Below are 17924 nucleotides of genomic sequence, written 5' to 3'. Positions count from 1 at the left end.
GGCCTGACAGCTTCTCTCTAAAGAACCAGGGATTGTTTTTTTGGAGCAGGAGGGAATTGGCTATAAAGAAATAAAAGATCAGTAGAAGCTGGCATAGCCTCCCCCTCCTCTTAAAAAAAAGGTGGTTGTGTTGCTGAACTTAAACAGCTCTTAAGCAACTAAGGCTTTCTGGTGGAAATAAGTCATCAAGTCTAAAGCACACATACTGGCCATGGTAAAAATCACTGTCTCTCCTCTCAAAAAAACCTTTTGAAATCCCAGCTGGAAATGAGACAGCGCCACCTAGTGAGAAAAAAGTCTCACTGGCTGCAGATGCTTCTCAGGTTTCTGTGTCTCATTTGTGCCCTTTGAACCCGTCAAGGGAGGAGGCAGAGAGGCAGGCGCACTGGCTGTGCATGTTATGAGGGGAGTATCTCTCCTGGAAACCTTTAAAGCTACCAGCTGTATCCTGTCTTGGAGGGTTCAGCATGGAGCTCTTCTGTTCCTTGGGGCGCAAAGCCCTGTTGCAGGGGAAGGCGTGTCAAAACAGCCTCGCCGTTGGCAAGCAGGTGTCCTGCAGAAAATTCCTGACAGACACATGTCGCTCTCAGCAGCTCAGCAGCAACAGCAGGGCTAACCCAGGCCGGCCTGGCTTCATGCCCAGAACTCCCTGCAGTTCCTTCTTTGAAAGTTTCTACACCGGGAGTTTTCTCCCTCGTCGCCTTCTCTCCAATGCCCGCTCCAATGTGCCACCCAGTGCGGAGTTCGTGGCCAGACCCGTGGGGGTCTGCTCCATGTTCAAGCTGCCCATCCGAAATTCAGCAGAGGGTCTGGATGTGGCTTTCGTGGGGGTCCCTCTTGACACGGGGACCTCCAACCGTCCTGGGGCCAGGTGAGTGGGTTTGCTTAGGGAAGGGAAGGGATTGAATGCTGCATCACAAACTAGGCTTGGGTGGAGGGGAGGCCACACAGTGGTGCTATCAGGGTAGGACTTTGGGGGGCAGTCACCCAGGGTTCCCCTAATCTGCAGAATGAGCAGGAGGGCCCCCCAAAGTAGCAGAACATTTTGACGCATTTGCATGACCATCGAAAGGGGCGAGGTTTCATAAGACCCATTTAAAACCAGAAATTACCTAACTGCGTCAACAATCAAAGTTCAAAGTCCAGGCCTGGCTGAGAGTCTTAGCAGTGAAATGAAACAACCTTGGGGCTGTTTCTCCAAAATTCTCCTTGGAGTTTGAGCAACCTGGTCTCCGTGCTTTGGAAACAAAAGTGATGTGATGCACTGTTATGTGTGGGTTTTTCTGAAAACAGGAAGACATTTGCACAGAGACTACACATACAGCAGTGTGTGTTAGGTGCCCAATGATGGGCCTCAAAAGTGATATCGGGACTCAACTGTTAAAAGAGTTTGCCCCAGAGGTATTTTGAGCAGACCAAACCCCACCCTTCAATATCAAATTCTGATCCTCAAGCCTATTTGAAACTTATGCTTGAAATGGAATCAAACTGGCTTTCTTCTAATTTTCTTAGTGTTTTCCTAATGTAAAATCAGAATTACAACAAATCAACAACAAAACGAAGTTATAAAACATAACATAGGAGCAGTACAGAGGTTGTATTTTCCAAATAAATACGGAGCAGATAATGTAGAAAAATAAAAGCAGCAAAACACATTGTGAAAGCCGAATTATCCATTTTGGTGGGGGAAGAGAATTTTGTTTATATAGATTGGACACATAAATAAAATCTCACCAAACAGTGCAGAAATGTTCTGGTTATTCCTTACCCTTAGAAACGTGTAATTTGTGAGCTATTATCTCTGCAGTTGCCAGAGTCAGTCCACATGCTTTTGTACTACAATTAATCCTGTAGTGTCTTCCATTTCTGGGCCAAGTTAAGTTCCCACTGCAAGCAGGAAGAAGTTCTTTAGTTTGGAAAATCCTGCAAGTTCCTTAGTTTGGGAAATCCTGTTTGACAACCCTCAAGTTCAAAGGGGCAAGTTGCATGAATTGGCTCTCAACGGCAAGGACCATCTCCTGAAGTGGAGCTGTTTCAGCTGCAGAGGCCCATGACAAGACAGGAGAAACCCAGCAAGCAGGATGCGCCCTAGGCGGACCTTCTGTCAGCCTCAGACCACGGGGAAATCATATGTTTAACATTTCTCTGCAGCTGTGACAAATGAAGAACATTTTACACAGAGAAACAATGGTTCTTTGACCTGCATATCTCAGCTGGTTAGCGTGTGGTGCTGAAAACGCCAAGGTTGCAGGTTCAAACCCCTCATATTCTTGTATTGCAGGGGGTTGAACTGGATGATCCTTAGGGTCCCTTCCAACTCTACAATTCTATGATTCTATATAATAGTGTGTTCCAGCATAGCTAAATTTCCCTTCAGCAAAAGGGTTTATCTATGATTCCATATAACATATCCAAGTCTCCTGGGTATGATCTGAAATGTTTCTAGGCCACCTTGGGGTCCCTCTGACAATCACAGGCCATTTCAGCCCAGGGGAGAGATCCATCCCCTCAGCCTTTCCAACTGGACATGTGCTTTTAGATCAGTTCCAGGGCATCAGAGCTGCGAGCTTATCAGGGGCCTTTAGGCAAGGGTGAGAGACCTCAGTTTCCCAGGCCTATCTGGTCTTCAGGACCCTCCCTGGCCACACACCTCACAAGCCTTGCTTTGCACCCTCCTTGAGTGTTTGGGCCCAGCTGAGATGTGTCCTTTCCCTCTGAGAAAACCCTCTGGCTTACCTGGATGGAGGACAGAGAGCGGTGTGTGGGTGGGTGTGGGTATTGTTACCAGAGAACTGGCCATTGTGTGTACCATCCCCCCTCTAATTCTAAGCCACATGCTCAAATTTCTGTTGTAGACCGCCTCTTTCTGTGACGTGTATGACATTTTTTCGGTGGTCTTTGGTTAAGGCATTGGGCAATTCCTAAAGTCTTTGCAAGTTCTTGTACATCCTTGTTTCTGGGTCCTCACCTCTTATGAAGCGGGGTAGGGGGATAGAATAATAAAGATCTGCCTTGCTTTCATGGGATCCTGCCTCAACTCACCCATCTCTGATCGATTAAAAACTTGGGGGACTCTGGGTCCCTTAAAAGGGGAGTTAGGCTGTTAAAGGCAACCCCCCTATTTTCTGGCACAGTGTGTGTGCAAAAACTAGGCTAGGTAAAAAGCACATTCATTGCCCCGCCTACATTTGTCTCTGGCCCCTCCCACCAGCAGTAGGCGGCCCTCAGAAGGAATGCTAGGAAGTAATGCGGTCCTCAGGCTGCCAAAGGCTCCCTACAGGGAGGCTGAGCACTACAAACACAGATGTTGCTTTTTTCCACCTCAGGTTTGGTCCTCGCCACATCCGGGCCGAGTCATCAATGGTGAGATTGTTCAATCCAAGCACTGGGGCAGATCCATACCATTCTCTTGTGGCAGCCGACATCGGCGATGTGAACGTCAACCTGTATAACCTGAAGGATAGCTGCCAACAAATCCGAGAGGCCTTTCAAAAGATAGTGGCGCAGGGCTGCGTGCCCCTCACGCTGGGTAAGGATGTTGCCAAGCAGTCTGGGGCTGCGATAGCGCTGATTGCAAAGAAGCAGCTAAATTGGGGGTGCTGTGGTGCCCCTGGGCAATCTCCTAGTCAGCAGTATTCCAGAAATCTAATCACCATGTGTTGATATGGCAAGGAGTCCCAAAGATCCCAAAGCAAAAAAGGAGATCAGAAACCCCCCAAAAGTAGCATCTGCCTCCTGAATCAGCTGCCTCATTCTGCCTAAAGAACTAGATCTTATCGCGATGACACCAAGGACAGAGTTTCCCAAACACATGCAATCTTAATATATGTAGAGGTACCCCTGACCATTAGGTCCAGTCGTGGCCGACTCTGGGGTTGCGGTGCTCATCTCGCTTTATTGGCCGAGGGAGCTGGCGTACAGTTTCCGGGTCATGTGACTAGCATGACTAAGCCGCTTCTGGCGAACCACAGCAGCGCACGGAAATGCCGTTTACCTTCCCGCCAGAGCGGTACCTATTTATCTACTTGAACTTTGACGTGCTTTTGAACTGCTAGGTTGGCAGGAGCAGGGATCGAGCAACTGGAGCTCACCCCGTTGCGGGGATTCGAACCGCTGACCTTCTGATCAGCAAGTCCTAGTAGTTAAAGTAACATTAGAGAATGTATAGAAAGAAGAGGGAGAGGGCTCAATCTCACCATCAACCATATTATCTGTCCTTGCAGGTGGAGACCACACAATCACGTATCCCATCTTGCAAGCCGTGGCAGAAAAGTGAGTTTAAATTGAGAAACAGCACCAACAATGTCAGGCAGCTTCTGCCAACCCTGTGGGCAGAGGGTAGAGAGGGGCATAGGGTGTGCATGTACAAACTAGCCTCCTGTACAAAAGGCGTGATTTGCATCCGTTGCTCTGCCTGCCTTTGTCTCTGGCTCCGCCCATCACCAGCATGCGGCCCCCGGCAGATGGGCATGTCGTCCTCAGGGTAGAAACAAAGCTTTCCCGCCTTCCCTGTAGTGGTCAAGTCATGCCATTTTGTTCCCTTAGCATCTCTCCTTCCTTCTGTAGGCACGGCCCTGTGGGGCTGGTACATGTAGACGCCCACACGGACACCGGAGACAAAGCGTTGGGGGAGAAGATCTACCATGGGACGCCGTTCCGGCGCTGTGTGGACGAGGGACTCCTGGACTGCAAACGGGTCGTTCAGATTGGAATCAGGGGCTCCTCCTACACTCAGGACCCTTACAAGTATTGCCGAGACCAGGTAAGATGGCAGGAGCCAGCTAGCAGTAGATCACAGCGAACAAGTTGGGAATTAGCTCTTTATTAGCAAAACAGGATCTGCACAGGCCTCATCTCACACAGCAGCTCATCTCCAGTAGGTCTGGCCCCCATGAAGCAGTTGCCAAGACTAAAGGTCCGTGCCTCCCCCCAGCAGTCTATGTCTCCTCCTCTCCAGGGTTTTCCTCAAGCAACTGGAGACTATGCTTGCATGCTCTCCTCTGCCCTTTTCATGCCTCTTCTGGTCCTGGGAGACCAGCAAGGAGGGGAGCTTGCTGTGGCCAGTGAGAGAGATGCCTGTGGCTCTTCACAAGCCTGACCCATCTCTGCCTCTTGGCCTCTCCTGCTTCGGTTTCTGCCTCTGATTCTGGACTTCTCTCTGCCACAGATCTCCCCGTTCACTGAGTCCTGTTACCTCTTCAGCTTCCAACACCTTCTCTTCCCCGTCATCTTTTCCCTTTGACCATCTTCCCTTGTCCCACCATCAATCCCCGGGCTCTGAGCCTTTTTCTCTTGGTGGTCCCCCAGCTGGTTCCTCCCACCATTCCTCTTCGTCTAACCAATCCATGACATCAGACCATGTCAAACTTCTAATATTATGCCCACCCAATGCAGTCATACCTTGGGTTGAAGTAGCTTCGGGTTAAGCATTTTCGGGTTGCGCTCCGCGGCGACCTGGAAGTAACGGAGCGCGTTACTTCTGGGTTTCGCTGCTTGCACATGCGCAGGCGCTCAAAATGACGTCACGCGCATGCATGGAAGCAGCGAATCACGACCTGTGCATGCGCTGACGTGGGTTGCTTTCACTTCAGGATGCGAACGGGGCTCCGGAACGGATCCCATTCACATCCAGAGGTACCACTGTACTACTCATGCCTAGCGTTACTCATTCATTATTACGCACCTAAAAATAAATCACGAATATACACTGCTTATTTATAACCCACCTTTCCTCCAAAGAGCTTCAGTGGCTCACAGGCTTTCAGCTCCCCATTTTGTCCTCACAACAACCTTGCAAGGTAGGTAAAGCTGAGAAAGAGTGACTGGCTCAAGGTCACCCAGTGAGCTTCATGGCTGAGTAGTGGTTTGAACCCTTGTCTCCCAGGTCTTAATCCAACACACTAACCCTTACCACACACTGGTTCTCTGTGTGAAATACAGCAAAAAAGAAAAAAGAAAACCGGGCCTGCATACTCTGTGCATGCTGAAATATTTAAAAATCTGCACCCAGCCTACCCATACTCTGTACCCAGAAAGCCAGATTCTGCAACTTGGATAAATTGTGAGAGAACATGCACATTTTCTATCCTGCCTCCCAGATATCACTAGTCGCTAGACATTACAACCCCACCTTCAGGCATGGAGACTCTCACTCGGATTCTCCCTTTCGGCTTTCTAAAGTTCACCAGGCATTGCTCACACACTTTTAAGCCTATCTCGATAAGGACTAGAAACTTAATCACTCTAGGATTTTAAGGAAGCTGGTTCCTTCTGTATCAGTTCTCTGCATCTACACAGCCTTTTTTGCAGTCGTGAAAGGACAAGAAAATCAGGGGAAGCACCTTCCTCTGTTCCTTTTCATGGGAGAACACTTGTCAGGTGTCAGCTGTGGGGCCACAGAGCAAATTTACACCTGCACAGCTGCAAAGTTAGATACCTTATCGGTATGATGACCCTGGGGTTCTCCATTCCAAAGCTTTCGCCGGTGTTTTAACAGGGTTTCCGGGTGGTGCTAGCAGAAGACTGTTGGATGAAGTCGCTAGTCCCTTTGATGGCAGAGGTGAGGAAGCAGATGGGAGACAAGCCCGTTTATATCAGCTTTGACATCGATGGAATAGACCCCGCCTACGCCCCTGGCACTGGCACACCCGAGATTGCCGGCCTGACACCTTCGCAGGTAAAATAAGTGTGCAGAAACTCAAGCAGTACAGGTCTAACCAAGACGTTTGCTGCATTGCTTTGGCTTCTAGGGGGTTGAGCTTTGTCTGAAACAAAAGTGGGGAGCCTGCAGCCCTCCAGATGTTGCTGGGCTGACAATTCCCAACATCCCTGATCCTTGGCTACTTTGCTTGGAGCTGAGTCCAGCGACATAGTAGGGCCTTAGTAACTGCAGACTTTGCTTTACCTTCTTCTGACTCGGAGGTCACCAGCTGCATCAGTCTGTTCAGTTGCGGGCGTTTGTGCCCATTTTTCAATCTGGTTGGATCCCTGATATGCAAAGACCTCCTTCTGTAAAAGGGGCGAGGAATCTTTTCCAGCAAAAGGGCCACATTCGCTCCCGGATAATCTTTTAGAGGCCATGTGCTTGTGGCAGACAGCACCAGAGTCAGAATGGGATGAAGCAAACAACAAATAAAAATCTTACCTTTGTAGGCAAGCAAGAGGCATTAGCAAGGTTTAGCGGCATAGGCTAAACATTCCTGGAGTGTGCAAAACAGGGGCAGAGGGGTGTGGCATAGACTGAAGAGACTCCCAAGGGCCGGAGAGAGGAGCTTGAAGGGCCACATTCAGCTCCTGGGCCAGACTACAAAATGCATTTCCCCTCCACTCATTTAAGTCACTTAATTCTAGAGCCTCTCCCTGCCCTTGACCCACTTGCCTTCTCTTGATTTTCAAACAGGCTCTGGAGATTATTCGCGGCTGCCAAGGTCTGAATATTGTTGGGGGCGACCTTGTTGAAGTGGCGCCGATGTATGATGCTTCCGGTAAGTGGTGTATCTTGGCATCTGCCGCTTTAGCGACAACCTGATACTTGATCCCCCAAAAATGTCAGGCTCCTGCTTGGGTCACCTTGACAAGAGCAATGTCTAAGTTCTGTGAAGTCCCTCTCGCAGCACATCCAAGAAAGTAAGACACTACAAGCCCCATTTTATGGACTGGAGAACTGAGGCTTAAGTGGGGGGCACGACAGCAGCTCCCTTCTCTGGCTACCCTGAAGGGTAGTCAGTTAGCCAATTGCTCTCTCCATAGCAGCCAAGGGTTGGGAGAGGCAGCAAATTCCTTAACTTGGCTTTCTGCTCCTTTTGCTTACACAGGTAACACAGCACTCCTGGGAGCAAATCTGCTCTTTGAAATGCTGTGCGCCCTCCCGCAAGTCAAGAGGACATAAACCGTTCCAGGGAAGCTTCCGATTCACACTAAAGGTGCTCGTAATGCACAAGGACCTCCCTGCAGACCTGCAAAGAATCAGAACGTTGCATTTTTAACTTTGCTGGATCTGTGCAACTCTCTGCCTGCTACTAGCACCCTTTCCTGACATCTACAGCAATAACCAGGGCAGCTGAAAATGTGCAGGGTTGACATAATGGGACACTGCTCACCAGCAAACGCAAGTTCTGGGAATCTTTGGTTTTGTGGGGAAATTAAGTTGCTAGTCCACATTACTGCTGGAAGAAAAACCAAAAAATGAAGCACAGGACACAGCCACCCAATACCTAAGAGCACCTGGCAATGTCAGCCAAGTCCCAGCCTTTCACCAAGAGCGTAGTAGTTTGCATAAAAGGCACATGCAAATAAATGAATGTACAAATTATAAAGAGCGCCGGATGAGAACATATCCCTGGGAGCCTCAGAGCCAAGATGGGATAGCCAATGGGGTGCCCTCCGTATGTTTCTAAACTGCAGCTCCCAACATCCCTGATGGGAGTCCAACCACATCGCAAGGTCACCATTCTTCTGCTCTGCTACATCAAAACAGAGGTCCATGTAATCCACATAGTCCTCTCTCCTTTGGCAGCCATCCAGACACCTTCAGTGAGTCCACGAGCAGGGCGTGAAGGCAACAGCCTCCTCTGTTCTTTGTCCCAAAGTTAACTGGTATTTGCAGGTATACTGCCTCTGAACTTGGAGGTTCTATTTAGACCTCTCCATCGTAATCTCCTGTTAAAGCCATCTGAGCAGCCACATCTTGTGTCTGTGAGTTCCACAAATTCAGTTCTACATTGTGTGAAGGGCAGGGGAGGGGGGCAGGGGAGGGTAGAGAGAAAGGGAAGAGAGAAGACCCCAGGAAGGTCTCCCACAAAAGGCACCGAACTCAATCCAATGCCATGGAAATTTAACAGTGTGAGAGTTGGCTCCAAATTGCACTGTGCTGCCACCATTAATTTATCATCAAGAGTCACTTGGAAGCACCAAACCGTATTCTGAACACACATTAAAATAGTTTTATTTCAGTTGCAGATTCTGTAAGAGTCTTAAAGCAAAACCAAAATAAAATTAGGGCCTGTTCACAAATACAAAAAAAAAGACAATTTGCCCAATAAATTATTTATTCCCCACCCACCCAACCCAAGAGTATCAAAAGTGCAAAATGTTCAGCTTTCTTTTCAAACCAATCCCTCCACCTGGGCTGGATTATTCGTATCAGTTCCTGACAAACATTTCTACAGAACACAGAAGACAAAATGGCCGTCACAGGGAGGCTGGGGTGGGGGGGAACCAAACACATTGAACGTCAAAGGAAAAGTCGACAACGCACAGGAGGATCAGACAATATGCTATCACTTCCCTGCTAAAGGCATTAAGCTTCAGGTTCTAGGAAGTTTGAATAAGAAAGGCTTTGTATGGTTGTGTCTGTGCATCGTGAGCAGACCTAAACCACGGTTTACGGTGCACAAGCAAATCACACCCTTCCCGCTTATGCCTTGGAGGAAACAAACTGCGACCCTTGATTTAGCGTTGGATCGTGGCTTGCTTGGCTCCATCAAACCACAAGAAGTACGGCAAGAACAGATCTCGGCTGCGAATTGTGGTCTGCCTTCCCCTGCTGCGAGTTGGAAGGGGCAAAACGGGCGCAATTTTGCTTGTGTGCCGTCAAGACACGGTTTGGGGCTCACCGTCACGTTTGAGAACCAACAAGCAGGCAGTGGAAGCATTCTTCTCCCAAAAGCTCTGAGAGAAGGTTGTCAATTCTATAGCAATTTCTGTTAACGGGATTAATGGATTAAATTTAGTTAGCAGAAGGTACCTGGGTCTTTTGGCAAGGAGAGGCCTGGGCTTAGCATTACGGGTGGTGAAGTTCTCTGCATGGTCCTCAAAGCCGATGACAATCGCACGCAGATGCTAAATTCAGCATCAACAAAAGAGAGCCTTGCATGAATTTGGCACTCATGCAATTGCACTGAGTTGAGGATTGCCCCCTTCATACAAGAGCCAAGCTGTGTGGGAGAGGAAGGAGTGATACACCCAGTCATGTTTTAAAACTGGGCTACGAGAGCTACCGTTGACCACTGATTCACCAGCTGTAGTTGCTGGGACACTTGTTGTCCAAGGCCGACCACAGAGCAATAGATGGCAGGAAAAAGCTAGGGCGTCCTCCCCACCCCAGCTTCTAAACCCCACAGCATCCTGAACTCCCACTGAGGATGAAGAGCTCATTTTGAGGGCTCCACCCTCTACTTTCCCCCTGGACCTTCTACCTAAAAAGCTCCACTGACTGCATGTGAAGGTGTTCCTATGAAACCCGAGAACGGGCAAAGCCTTCCCCGTTATTGGAACCTGGCAGTATATTAATTCTTATCCCAGTGCTATTTGTTACAAAGAACACGTCATTAAAACAGTGCTGATTTCTTTGCCAGCACACCCTATGTATTTCTTAAATCACTCGCTGAGACACACAAGCTCAAAGGGACAAGGCAGCTTCCGATTATCTGCTCGGCGGCAGCTGCTTAATCCTCCTCTCTCATTCGTTTCCGGACGTTCCCGGAGGGGATCCTTACGGAGGAGCTGACGACAGTTCAAAATGTCCCCCAGAAGCTCCGCTTAAAGGCACCTTGCACCGAAACCCCTGACGGGGGTTCTCTCTGACCTACTTCCGTGGAAACCCGACGCTCTTGCTGAGGCCGTCCTGAAGCACTTTACCAAAATGGGAAGCAAGGGTATTCGACAGATGGGTGACTGCAGCACAGGAACTACATCACCCTCCTCTATTAAAGGACAGGCTTTTCGCTTGCCTTGATAGGCAGGTAGCAGGTGCATCACTATTTCTTGGGGGGGGGGGAGGGAGGGAGGATCCACCCAGAGTCACTCCTGTGACGAGGGAAGACCCAGCACAAACAAACCAGCACTTCAGAGAGCTCTTGCGAGAGGCAGACTGCTTGCTCTGTTTTTCATTTTTCTTTTTAAGAAAGAACACACCAAGCACATCCCACCCCCAATTCCCCGTTGCAAGGCACCACTAGCAAGTCAACAAGACATTCTATTTCCAAGAGCTGTTCTACACTCCGCAAAGTTCTGGGCCACTCTTGTGAGGTTCGGCTGTCCTATTTTTGAATGAAAAAGGCTCCCTGCAAGTAGAGAGCAAGCACATCAGGGAGAGAGCTCTGCTACATCTCTCTCTCTCTCTCTCTCTCTCTCTTTCTCTCGGATGTGCTATGCAAAAGAGCAGCTCATTTCTTTTTGTTTTCACACGGGACACTTCCAAATATATACCCCACAAACCCATCCAAGGCGCATGGCCCACGGTGCGTCGTGTCGCAGGGTTGCATCCAACTAAGCGCTACTCGGAGCAGACCCCCTAGAGTCAATGGACCTAAGTTATAATTATGTGCATCCACTTTGATGCACCTGCGTCCCCTGAGTAGGACTGGAATTAGATGCAACCCTTGGGCTTAAATTTAAATTAGAAAGCAATCCGCAGTTTAAAAATGTGACCACTCCTATGGCTCCAAGGAAAAAGTCAACCAGATCAAGGTGAGCGGCACATTCTGAGAGGCAGCAGGAGGGGAAGCAGCCGGGCAGCCGTGCCCCTTCGTAAACAAACAGGCCGCTGGAGACCTGCTTCAGAAAAGGGTGGCAAGGGTGCCCTGCCCTACGAGGAAGGCAAGAAAGAAAGAAATCACATTGCCATGGAACAGACACCCGGGAAGTTCAGTAGTTTGGCATTTGAATCCTAACCTTATCCTGGGAGAGGCCATGTTGAGAGAGGCAATTTCAGCTCCTTGATACAGAGAAATGTCACTCGGTTACTGTCCTACAGATGTATTGTTGCTGTTTCAGGGCAGGAGGGGAAGGGATGTCCAGGGAACGACTCACAAGCAGGAGTTGCTGCCTTCCACAAACATACACACATACACACACAGCTATTGGCTAGCAGCAGTCCGTAGCTCTATGGATGTGGTTCTGAGAGTATGGCTGTAAAACTACAAGTCTTTCGAAGAAGAGGACAAATCAGACAGCAAGCAGGAAGGCATCGAAAGGGACATACATTTTAAAAATGGCTCATTGCTTCTCGTACAGTGTTTGCGGCTCAGCTGGCCACTCCCTGCCCTGCTGAAGGCTGAGCTGGTCAACTCTACCTGTTGGATTATATTGCACCCAGGGCTGGAGAGGGGCATGCAAGTGGGTTGCTAGTACCTCCTCCCCCCCCTGCCCTTATACACATCCTGCCCTGTCAGCTATTTGGTACATACAAAGGATAACGGGGCATGTGTGGGAAACCAACAGGTAGGGATGATTACAGCTCTCTGTAGACTGCGTGGGGGGAGAGTGGCAGCAAAAGAAAACCAAAAACATTTAAACCATCCATAGGCAAAGAAGAGAGTTCCCACAGCAGCAAGGCTTTCATCGGCTTTGGAGAAAAACCCAGAGGCGGAACTGGAGCAGGCTGGGACAGCGGGGGGTGGGGTGGGGTGGAGGACAGGGGCACCGACTGTGAACCAGTTTCGATTGTACAGCTTCCAAGCATTCAAACCATTTGGTACGAAGAGCAGGCGCCAGTGCATTCGCCGCCACGATCGCTCCTAGGTCAAAGGTGCGGGAAGGATGTTTCTAACTCACTGGGCCTAGGAGGATTAATCTAAAAAGCTACCATCTATTCCGACACTCCAGAAAGAGAGATGCTTGCAGTTGTCCTCTTTCAACGTCTCTGCTGAGATAGAGATTCTCTTTCGAAAAAACTCTTTTTTTCCTTTTTCAAAATTTTATGCCGCTGCTGCTGTTTTTTCAGTCTAGCGCAGGCCACAAGGGAATATAAAACCTTTGCAGGGACCCTTCCAACAGACGCTCCATCCACAGGGAGAGCTTGTTGAGTTTGTTTTTCACCGACCTCGCCCCCGGGCTGCAAGAGGAAGACTTCCCACGGACCTCCCCCAGGTCAGATTCATCACAGGGCATCCCCAGGGCATCCCCGTCCTCCTCCGACTTGCGAGGCTTGAAGAGGCAGAAGTATTTCTTGTGCCCGTTCAGGGCCAGGACGTAGCCCGTGTAGTCGCGCTCCAGGAAGTGCTTGTCGTACTGGTTGGGGATGGGGGCGGCGTCTTGCGCAAACTCCAGGACGTACTCCAGCCACTCCCGATGCTTGTCCAGGTTCAGGAAGGAGAAGTGGAGGCAGTTGCTCCTGGAAAAGGGATGCGGGAGGGGATTATAGCATTGTAGAGTTGGAAGCGACCCCCCAAGCCCAGCCCACCGCGATGCAGGAATCTCACCTGAAGCATTCGTGGCAGATAGATAAAAGGGGTTACTTCTAGCATCCCGATCAGAACCCAGTACTGTGGTACCTTGGGTTAAGAACTTAATTTGTTCCAGAGGTCCGTTCTTAACCTGAAACTGTTCTTAACTTGAGGTACCACTTTAGCTAATGGGGCCTCCCGCTGCCACCGTGCCGCCGCTGCACGATTTCTGTTTTCATCCTGAAGCAAAGTTCTTAACCCGAGGTACTATTTCTGGGTTAACGGAGTCTGTAACCTGAAGCATCTGTAACCCGAGGTACCACTGTAAACTTAGAAGCTGAAAAACAACAGAAGAGCTGGGGGGAGGAGCGTCTAATCCCCTGGCTCTGGCCCTCCAAACCAAGCTTTCCAGCCCTCTAAGACCCCATAATTTTGGTGGTGGGAAAAAAGAGAAAAATTAAAGTGGAGAGGTTGGGATGCCCCTAGTGTGGAGTGGCCACACACACTGCTTGAGGCTGGCTGGGGTGAATATGGCACGTGGGCCAAAAATGGTTAGCCACATTCTTGAGCTAAAGCAACTGCCTTGATCAAAGTTGGAGAGGGAAGGGCCTGGGCTGGAGACTCAAGAGCTGGTTATGTGACCCTGCCTGCCAGGGTAGGCTCCCTGGTTCCTGCATGCCTCCAGCCAGGGAAGGGGGAGCTTCTCAGGACTCAAAGCAGATTAAAGTGATCTGTCCTCTACCCCACCCCACCACCTCAAGCAATTCAAATTCGTTCAGGCCCTGCTGAACCCCAATCAAGGCCACAATGGGACTTAGCCCATCACCCAGTAGCCCCTTGAGAAATACCCATTTCCTGGATCTACTTATGACCTGCAAGCCAGCAGCATGTCTGGCACAGGGGAATGAGACATCCTCCCATTTGAAATTGGCGCCACAACCATGAAAAAGAATCTTCAAGGGATGGGGGTAGGCCAAGGCTTTGAGAATGGTATAGGTGCAATTTATTCTGAACAAAAAGCAAAATTGATTGTAAATAATGTGGTTACTGAAGAATTTGCTATTGAAAAAGGGACACGACAGGGGTGCCCAATGTCCCCATTACTTTTTATATCTGTCTTGGAGGTTTTGTTAAACATGATCAGAGGGGACCAGCTGGTTAAAGGGATTCAGGTCGGAGCTAAACAATACAAATTGAGAGCGTTTGCAGATGATCTAGTATTAACTTTACAAGAGCCAGACACTAGTACGAGAAGAGTTTTAGAGCTAATACAAGTATTTGGTCAAGTAGCAGGTTTTAAGTTGAACAAACAGAAAACGAAAGTACTGGATAAAAATCTAACAGTTGCTGAAAGAGAGAAGTTTCAGAGTGAAATTGGTTTAATGGTAGCAAAGAAAGTGAAATACCTGGGGATTAATTTGACATCTAAGAATGCGAACTTATTTAAAGACAATTATGAGAAATGTTGGACAGAAGTTAAGAAAGATTTAGAAATATGGTCAAATTTGAGACTCTCCTTGTTAGGCCGAATTGCTGTTATTAAGATGAATGTTTTGCCGAGAATGTTGTTTTTGTTTCAAACATTGCAGATTGTGGACAAAATGGATTGTTTCAAGAGGTGGCAGAAAGACATATCTAGATTTGTCTGGCAGGGCAAAAAACCCAGAATAAAATTTAAGATATTAACTGATGCAAAAGAAAGAGGGGGGTTTGCCCTGCCGGACTTAAAATTGTATTATGAATCAGCGGCTTTTTGTGGCTGAAAAACTGGCTGCTTCTCGAAAACACAGACATTTTGGATCTGGAAGGGTTCAATAACAGGTTTGGCTGGCATGCATATATATGGTATGACAAGGTTAAAATTCACCAAGGTTTCAAAAACCATATTGTTAGGAAGGCACTATATAATGTTTGGACTCGGTACAAAGATTTGTTGGAAAACAAAACCCCTAGGTGGTTGTCACCAATGGAAGCTAAGGAAGTGAAAAAACTTAATATGGAATCAAAATGGCCAAAATATTGGGAAATTATAGAACAAGAGGAGGGAAAAGTGAAATTGCAGAGCTATGAGAAATTGAAGCCAAAAGTAAGAGATTGGCTTCATTATTACCAAATAAATGAAGTTTTCAAACAGGACAGGAAAATTGGCTTCCAGGTGGAGAGATCAAAACTAGAAACAGAACTGTTGGAACCCAATACTAAGAATTTGTCAAGAATGTATTACTTGCTGCTGAAATGGAATACACAGGATGAGACGGTTAAATCAGCTATGATTAAATGGGCACAAGATATTGGTCATGACATTATGTTTGCTGACTGGGAACAGTTATGGACTACCGGTATAAAGTTCACGGCATGTAATGCCTTAAGAGAGAACATTATGAAAATGATTTATAGGTGGTACATGACCCCAGTCAAGCTTGCAAAAATTTATCATACGCCCAATAATAAATGCTGGAAATGTAAGGAAACTGAAGGTACTTTCTACCACCTTTGGTGGACGTGCCCAAGGATCAAGGCCTTCTGGGAAATGATCTATAATGAAATCAAGAAGGTACTTAAGTGTACCTTTCATAAGAAACCAGAGGCCTTTCTCCTGGGCATGGTAGGCCAATTGGTGTCAAGGAAAGATAGGACGTTCTTTATGTATGCTACAACAGCAGCAAGAGTTCTTTTAGCAAAGTATTGGAAGACACAAGAACTACCCACGCTGGAAGAGTGGCAGACGAAAGTGATTGACTATATGGGACTGGCTGAGATGACTGGCAGAATCCGTGACCAAGGGAAAGAGACGGTGGAAGAAGATTGGAAGAAATTTAAAGTTTATCTTAAGAACTGTTGTAAAATTAATGAGTGCTAAAATGTCATGGGTAAGGTAAAACAGAATTGCAGTGATAAATAATTGGGTAAGAGGAAAAAGATTAGAAACTGAATTACAAGTATTGAAATTAGGGGTTGCTGGAAAAGTTTAAAACAGGGATGCAGAAAAGGGAGGTATGGGGAAGTCGTTGAAATAAGGTTCAAGAAAGAGAGGTTAAGAAATTATATGTGTTTACATGTTTGTTTGTTTATGTGTTATGTCGTTAATTGTTAGTTGTATTGTTTTTTAATATATGTTGTAAAATCAATAAAAATCTATTATAAAAAAAAAAAGAAATTGGCGCCACAACCACACAACTGCAAGGGATTCCTATCCAAGTCAGAGGTGGATATAGGGTCAAGTCCTCCCCACATATCTGAAGCGAGGAAGATACATAGGAAAGCTGCCTTGAAACAGAGTCAGGCCACTGGTCCATCTAGCACAGTACTGTTGACACTAACCAACAGTAGCTCTTCGGGGTTTCAAAAAATAGCCTCCCCTAGCCTTCCAAAAGCCAGAGGAAAGACCCAAGGGATAAAAATGGAGAGGACCGGGATGAGGAGGTGATTTTAAGCCCCATTTCAGCACAGCCCAACTACCGTTTTGCAGCCTCAAGCTTCCCATCTACAGAATGGGCACAAAAGGTGACCAACTTCACCGTGCTGTTGCAAGAGTGACTCAAGACTGTAAACGGGCTAATCATCACGAATGAAATAAGCGTCCTGCTCTTCCATTTAGACTCTGGAAGGCTGAAAATGCCCTTTTTTTTCTCCCACGGCATGACATACCTCCAACATAACTCTGGCCAGTGACGGTGCCCCACACTCACCCAGTGAAAGTGTAGACCTCCAGGGCAAACTTCTGCAGGAGAGGCGTCTTGGTGGGGTTGGAAAGGATCAGGACCACGTTCATGTGCCCAGGCCTCAGGCGCACCAGGTTGCTTGTGTAGGTGATATCTGTCAGCTCGGTCACTTCAACGAAGCCCTTCTTGGGGATCCTGTGGGGGAAGGGGAGAGAGAGAAGAGGCTCAGCAGGAAGCAAGGGGAAGCAGCAGAACTTTAGCATCTATATGTCCACAGAGCTCTACAGCCTTGAGAAAAGCCACTGTGAAAAAGGCTGTCTTGGAGGAAGCTGCCTTCTATGAACGTGGACCGTTTGGGTCCATGTAGTTTGCTACTGTCATCTCTGATTGAACCTGTCTGACTGAACCTTCTGCATGCTGGGATGGCTCAGTCAGTAGAGCATGAGACTCCTAATCTCGGGGTTGTGAGTTCGAGCCCCACATTGGGCAAAAAGATTCCAGCACTGCAGGAGGTTGGACTAGATGACCCCTAGGCCCCCTTTCCAACTCTACAATTCTATGCAAAGCAGATGCTCCACCCCAGAGAGCTTGCAGCCTTTCCCTAGTTTCAGCTGCACATGCGCTTTCAGCCACTTTCCCCTAGACAAGCCAGGTAGAAGGTTCTCTGCTTTCTTCCATCCTCATTCTCTCTCATCATATCTGCCCGACCTTCTCAGCCCAACAAGCCTCCCAAACCCCCTTCAGATGTCTCCTCTGAGACAACCGAAGCCTGAGGAAGCTGCTGCAGATCACGTCACACTGGCTGGCTGCAGTTCTCCAAGGTTTCAGAGAGGAGTTTGCTGGGAACTGAGCTGGAGAGCTGCTGCAGGCAGAACAGATGCTCCATCACTGAGCCAAAGCCCACTCACGCTGCGGTGGAAGGCAAGCAAAGGTTTGCGTTTCAGCAGGGCCTGGGACAGAGTCATTGCCCCAGTTGAACAGGCAGCCCAGGTCAGAAATTGGCTGCCAGCAAGGGGCAAACAAGGCCCAAGAGTCCATCTCCATCACCTCTAGTGAAGGCTACGCTTCTAGACCCCTGGCCACTGCCTCTGGCCCA

General features: G+C 48.2%; 2 protein-coding genes across 3 annotated transcripts in view; one reads left to right on the top strand and one right to left on the bottom strand.

Annotated features, from left to right (window-relative positions):
* The first annotated feature begins 332 nt into the window (after window positions 1–332).
* On the top strand, window positions 333–8315 carry AGMAT (agmatinase (putative)). The gene is made up of 7 exons (XM_083628866.1): window positions 333–871; window positions 3327–3529; window positions 4224–4272; window positions 4567–4762; window positions 6497–6676; window positions 7400–7484; window positions 7815–8315. Exons 1-7 carry the CDS (start codon window positions 468–470, stop codon window positions 7886–7888), a joined length of 1191 nt encoding a protein of 396 aa, XP_083484992.1. The 5' UTR covers window positions 333–467; the 3' UTR covers window positions 7889–8315.
* A 604-nt stretch (window positions 8316–8919) lies between these two features.
* DNAJC16 (DnaJ heat shock protein family (Hsp40) member C16) overlaps window positions 8920–17924 on the bottom strand; it is a 32155-nt gene continuing 23150 nt past the window's right edge. For both annotated transcript variants that reach the window (XM_083628638.1, XM_083628639.1), the window contains exons 14-15: window positions 16856–17023; window positions 8920–13114 (exon numbers count right to left, since the gene is read on the bottom strand). In XM_083628638.1, coding sequence (XP_083484764.1) covers window positions 12721–13114; window positions 16856–17023 — 562 coding nt within the window. In that variant the 3' untranslated portion in view covers window positions 8920–12720. The remainder of the gene's footprint in view (window positions 13115–16855; window positions 17024–17924) is intronic.

This window comes from Podarcis filfolensis (genome assembly GCF_964270895.1).
Source record: "Podarcis filfolensis genome assembly, chromosome: 8".
In the NCBI taxonomy this organism is placed as follows: Eukaryota; Metazoa; Chordata; class Lepidosauria; order Squamata; family Lacertidae; genus Podarcis; species Podarcis filfolensis.
Note: the sequence above shows the minus strand (reverse complement) of the source record. Positions and strands in the feature narration are given on the sequence as shown.